The 6,000-nt window shown below is 58.4% G+C and overlaps 1 protein-coding gene across 3 annotated transcripts in view; it reads left to right on the top strand.

Moving 5' to 3' along the window:
- The first annotated feature begins 613 nt into the window (after positions 1 to 613).
- Positions 614 to 6,000, top strand: part of PCDH1 (protocadherin 1) — a 257,877-nt gene continuing 252,490 nt past the window's right edge. For all 3 annotated transcript variants that reach the window (XM_086931353.1, XM_086931351.1, XM_086931352.1), the window contains exon 1: positions 614 to 871. In XM_086931353.1, the coding sequence (XP_086787479.1) occupies positions 805 to 871 (67 nt within the window). In that variant the 5' untranslated portion in view covers positions 614 to 804. The remainder of the gene's footprint in view (positions 872 to 6,000) is intronic.

Genomic DNA, 6,000 nt, shown 5'->3' with positions numbered 1-6,000 from the left:
CGTCGCGTGCCGTGGGTGGAGGTGCGAGGAGCTTTGGAGATGGGGGCAGTAAGAGAGACTGTGGCGCTGTTGAGATGGCTGTCGTGGGTAGGCTGGGCGCAGTAGCGTGGGAGGGGAGAACTTGGGCTTCGGTGGTGGGGAGACGCTAGGGGCAGGAGACGACGGGAGCGGTGGTTTTGGGGCAGGGGTTGGAGAAGTGGTGGGGGATGCGGGAGAGGGTGTGCGAGGAGAGCGAAAGGGGGTGTTGCTAGGAATGGTAGGGGAGGATGTCGGGATGTATCGAGTGCCTTGCTGAGAGCGCCTAGAAGCAGTGGTTAGGAGAGGTGGTGGAAGAGCAAAGCAGAAGCCATGTGACGGAGCTGGGTGGTGTTGCTGGAACAGGCTCGGCAGTGTGTGAGGGGAGAGGTCGGGGTTGGAGAGGCTGCGGCAGGTGCCGGGCAGCGGCGGGAGGAGAGTCAGGGCGCTGTGGCGGGAGAGCGGCGCGCACACCTCGGAGGAGGCTGCAGCAGTGACGGCCGGGAGAGAGGCTGGAGCTGTGGAGGAAGGCACAGGAGAGCGCTGTGGGGGGAGAGGCCGGCCGACGCTCCGCCCCCTCGCCTTCCCAGCTCTCAGCGCAGTCCGTGTGAGGCTGGCAGTCTGAGCACTGCACCCTGCGCGCCGCACTGAGCCCGGAGGAGGCTGAGCCGGGCCGCCGAGGACCCCCACCACACCAGGGCAGCGCGTCCAGGGGCCGTGGTCTGTGGAGGAGCCGCTGGTGCGTGGTTGGACCGGGAGCCGTCCGTGGATGTGAGAGGAGCCGCCGAGATGGGAAGGTCCGGGGAGGAGAGTGGAGGCGGCAGCCCGGGAGCACAGGGGCACGGAGCCCCCCGAGGTGAGGGCATGGGTCGAGGAGCTCCTCCAGAGGGTGAGGGCACTCATCTTGGGGTCGTATGATTTTGGAAATCTGGGCTCCTTCCCTCCAGGTGAGCGCATGGAGCCCTTCAAGGTACCGGAGGGGGGTCTGCAACCCCCAGATTCGAAGGCATGGGAGCCCCCCATTTCCATCTAAAGGCATGCGTCACGGGGACCCCGGCGTGAGGGTACGGAGGTCGTGAAACTTGGGGACCGTGGACCCCCGGGTGAAGCCATGGAGCCCCTCAGCGGGGACGAGAAATGCACGACCGCAGCCCCCCCGTTCTAAGTCTCTGAACCGCGTGGAGGTGGGAGTGTGAATCCGTGTGAGGGGTTTAGGATCATGAAGCTTTACGGGCGAGGGGGCATGGAGCCCGACCCCCGAGGGATGTGCAACGGGCCAATCCCCCCTCCCCCGATGGTAATGGAGTTCTGTGATTTGGATGAGTGTGAAGGGGGCGAGTAACCCCACGAAAAGTGCGGGGCCTAATCAGCGGGGTGGGCTGCTATTTTATATTCTGGGATAGACCGGGTTGGGTCTATTACACTCAGAGTTGGTGATACATGGGGTCCGAGGTGAGGAGGCACGGACCCCAGGAAGAGAAGCGCCCGGAAGCCTGCTTGAGGCACCTTGCGTGTCGTCAATCCTGCATTGGTCTGGCTACGGGAGCCGCCGGACCTTGACCTGGAGCGTGACTTGCGGGTTGCAGGAAGTATTTTTCTTCCCGTACCTCAGCAGCACTCGCCCCACCCCCTTCGAAAGACCACGCTTGGGGGAGAGTTCGCCCAATTCTGTCGCGTACACTGGATACAAATTGGCTCCCATCCCCGACCTGCCACCCCCATCCTATCCACATTTGCCGCTGAAAAATGTCTGCATTCCCACGAACCGTGTGAGACGCCCCCCCCCCCCAAAAAAAAAAACCGTGTGGGACTGATGGGGCTATAGTACGTACCTGCGACAACGCGCAGCCTCTCCCCGGTGAGGATATTAGACCCCTGTATCCAGCGAACAGTGATGCCACATGAACCCTGTTCCTCTTTCCTCCCCTCGAGTGGTGGATGACAGAACGTCTGATTCCCACAGTATGGCCCCCCAAACACACACTGGGCTCATGGAACCTCGATGTTGGGCTTTCTTGGGGTGCTATAGGAATGGGTCCCTCCTTTTTCTCCTGGCCGCCCCTAGCCGTGGTCAGATGGGGTCCGTGCAGGACTATGCCCCCTCCCAGGTAAAGGCACAATTCTGGGAATGTCCCTTGAGCGTTTCTCGCTGCATTACGTTGCGCCGTGCTGGATATCGGGGGGGGGGGGGGGGGGGGGGTGCAGAGGTGCGCTCTGCTCAGTATGCCCAATGGGTTTACTCTCCTATCAAAGCGGGTTAAAGTCAAATGATGCGCATCTATCTAGCGCTGCACGGGCGCAACAGAAATCAGGCGCTATTACGCAGTCGTTCAGGGGTGACTGGCATCGCCCCATTGCTTCCGAGGAGCTGTGTGTGCAGGCTCCAGCACAGGCGCTGTGCACGAGCTGTCCGTGTTCTCGGTGTCGCCCAGGAACCAGTCGCCTAGCCAGTATGCCAGGGACCCTAGCGCAAGGGAGAAAAGCCCCCTTCCTCCTCTGCAGTTTGAATGATAAAGCACATCGATTATAGGGGTTCAGTGCGCCCCCAGATTGCTGGGCGCTGCACCAGGGGATGGGGCGCCTCCGCCAGGAACTAGGGTTAACTGTTGATGTACACGCAGTTGTTCATTTTCGGGTGTCGTTTGCCTATACTTAGTGCTGCAAGGACGAATGTATGCTCGCAGCGCTGTAGAGGGAAGGGTAGGGGTGCCTGCCTGTTGCATAACCCCGTAAATCTTCGCGTTACACCCGCGAGCACGTACACAGGGCTATTGCCCAGCCAGTCCAGGCGGAGTAACGCCACATCTCGTCCCCTCCACTTCTCTTTATTGGGGGTCTATCTCGTGTCCACTCCTTCTGACTCATGCCTGGGGTGCTTTGAAAAGCACGCACCGCAGGGGTCTCGGGGTCGTAACTGAGTCAAACCCACCGGGTCTTCTTAGGGGAGGGGGTCTCTGTCCACTCCTACCGCCTGAAAGGGCGGGGACTCTGCCACTGTCTCTGGTGCCCCCTGCCTACCTGTAGATGGGCAGCCCCGCTAACCCAAGGCGGGAAGAGGGCGTGGTAGTTAGAGGGCCGCGTTGGCCGTCTCCCATTCTGTTTCTTTCAATGTCTGCGCCGTGTCCCCCACAAAACGTTTCCGTTGAACACCTCATTTTCCCACGCCGTCCTTCATTTCTGAACCTTTCGCCTTTCCTGGCTGGTGCTTCAGATGATGGCATCTGGTTATTTCTTGCAATCAGTTCCTTCAGTTAATATAGCCCACACACTACATTCCCTGGGAAGCCACTTGTGTCATAAATGTTTTAGTTTCCATGCCTGTCGTGAGGTCCCTCGTTTATGTTCTGTCCACTGGGGTTGGGGTGCCCCATATCAGAGATGGCTTCCTTGGGCGTCTTGGGGTGCGCAGTGGTGTCTCGCACTGAGATTTCCAGGCGGTGGTGCCCCCCCTTCCCCATGCTCTGCCTGCTGTGGGCGGGGACCTCATTATCTCACACTGGCTGCCCAGCTGTGGTGCTTGCGCCCTATACTCTACCTGCTGCATGCGAAGAGCTCATTATTTCCCACATGCTGTGGTTCCCCAGCTGTGCCACTTCTCGCTCCCTATAGCCTATCTGCTGTATGCATAGAACTCATCATTTCCCACATGCTGTGGCATTTACCATTTTATAAACTGTCTGCTGTGGTTCTGGACCCTATTATTTTACACTCTGAGGGCTCCCAGGTGTTGCATTTCCCACTCCTTAGCTTGAGCCAGCCCTGGGTGAGGAGCTCACTATTTCCCCATGCTGTGGTTCCCCAGCTGTGGCGCTTCTCCTTCCCTGTTTTCTGCCTGCTCTATGCCAGCAGCTCATTACTTCCAACATGCTGTGGCGCTTCCCATTCCCTATACCCTGCCTGCTGTGTGAGAAGAGCTCATTATTTCCCACACGCTGTGGTTCCCCAGCTGTCGCGCTTCCCACTCCCTATACCCTGCCTGCTGTATGAGAGGAGCTCATTATTTCCCACACGCTGTGGTTCCCCAGCTGTGGCGCTTCTCACTCCCTATACCCTGCCTGCTGTATGAGAGAAGCTCATTATTTCCCACACGCTGTGGTTCCCCAGCTGTGGCGCTTCTCACTCCCTATACCCTGCCTGCTGTATGAGAGGAGCTCATTATTTCCCACACGCTGTGGTTCCCCAGCTGTGGCGCTTCTCACTCCCTATACCCTGCCTGCTGTATGAGAGAAGCTCATTATTTCCCACACGCTGTGGTTCCCCAGCTGTGGCGCTTCCCACTCCCTATACCCTGCCTGCTGTATGAGAGGAGCTCATTATTTCCCACACGCTGTGGTTCCCCAGCTGTGGCGCTTCTCACTCCCTATACCCTGCCTGCTGTATGCGAATAGCTCATTTCCCCCACATGCTGTTACATTTCATAAACTGCTGTGGTCGGGGACCTAATTTTCTCCACATACTGAGGGCTCCCAGACGTGGCACTTCCTTTCCCTGGCTGCTGCCTGCTCTGGGCGAGGAGCTCACTATTGCCCACATGCTGTGGTTCCCCAGCTGTGGCGTTTATCGCTCCCTATGTTGTCCCTCTGTATGTGAGGGGCTCGTCATTTCCAACAAACTGTGGGGCATCTCATTCCCTCTTTTCAACATTCTGTGGGTGTCGAGCTCATTCAATCCTACACTCTGTGGGTTCCTCAACTCTGTCTACTGTGGGTTTAACCCCCATTATTTCGCACAATCTGGGGCTTCCCAGCTGTGGCACTTCCAATGTCTTATGCTTTGCCTGCTGTGGAGGAGGAGCTCATTGTGGTTCCCCAGCTGTGGCGCTTCTCCTGCCCTGCCTGCTGTGGGCGAGGGGTTCATTATCAACCACACCCCGGGCTCCCAAGCTCCGGCGCCTCTCATTCCATAAACTGTTCTGCTGTGGGTAGGGACCACATTATTTCACGCACTCTGCGAGCTCTCTGCAAGCTGTGGCTGAGGAACGAGCTATTTCCAGCATGCAGTGGGGCTCCAAGCAGTGTCACTTGCCATTCTCTGTTCTCTGCGTGCGAGGAGTTCCTTAGTTATTTCCCATACGCCTTGGTTCCCCAGCTGTGACGCAAAGCTCTTTATTCTGCAGACTCCGTCGTTTCCTATGCGTGCTGAGTGGGGTGCTGCACCTTGGTGTCCACACATGTAATGAAGAGTCCCTCGGGGGCCCCCTCGTTTCCGGCCCTCGGGGCCCCCTCGTTTCCGGTCCTCAGTGCCTCCGCTAGTTGCTGTGTGTCCCTCTCTGGCCTCTCGGGATGCTCGCGCGTGTGGTGGGGGCTCGAGGGGTATGGTGAGTGCCGGCGGTCTCTGAGAGCGAGGCCCATGTCTCTTACATACTCAGATTTCCATTGCTGTGGGGAGGGAGCTCCCTCCATATTACGCGCTCTGCGGCACAGAGCAGGTTTCCACATTTCCACCGTAGACTACGGGCATGTTCTGGGGAGCGCTATGCCCCCCCCCCCCTTCTGTTTTCAGGCCCAATCTCCGGGGGGGGGGGGGGGGCATGGCCCCTCTCTGGCAGGTTGTGTGTGGCCGTCGGTCGAGCAGTGGCGTGTGTATTCTGAGCCGCCAGCTGCTGCCCTGTGCCCCGTGGGTGTAATGCCTGCCTCGTAGGGGCGTTCTTCTGCTGGGTATGGCATTACATTAATTCCATCTATAAACTTAAGCGCCAAGAGATGCACCTTTGCCTGTTGTGCGCAAACGCAGCTGGACAGAATAATACATTGACTGGTTTCATATTGGGGTGGTTCTGTCCTGCATCTGGTGCTGTATTAAATGACCAGTCTTGGCGCGCACACTCACGCGTCCTGAAATGTAGTCCCTCCGCGCAGGAAGGCGGCTCTGGGAGGCCGCTGCTCATTTTCAGAGAAACCTGACGGATTATTTTGTACATTCGTCCTACTGCCGAGGATAAAAGCACCCCCCCCCCCCCCCCCGAAATAAATCATACTTCAGCGG

Source organism: Lissotriton vulgaris, chromosome 7 (genome assembly GCF_964263255.1).
Source record: "Lissotriton vulgaris chromosome 7, aLisVul1.2, whole genome shotgun sequence".
NCBI classification, from domain to species: domain Eukaryota; kingdom Metazoa; phylum Chordata; class Amphibia; order Caudata; family Salamandridae; genus Lissotriton; species Lissotriton vulgaris.
This window is presented reverse-complemented; position numbering and strand designations above follow the sequence as displayed.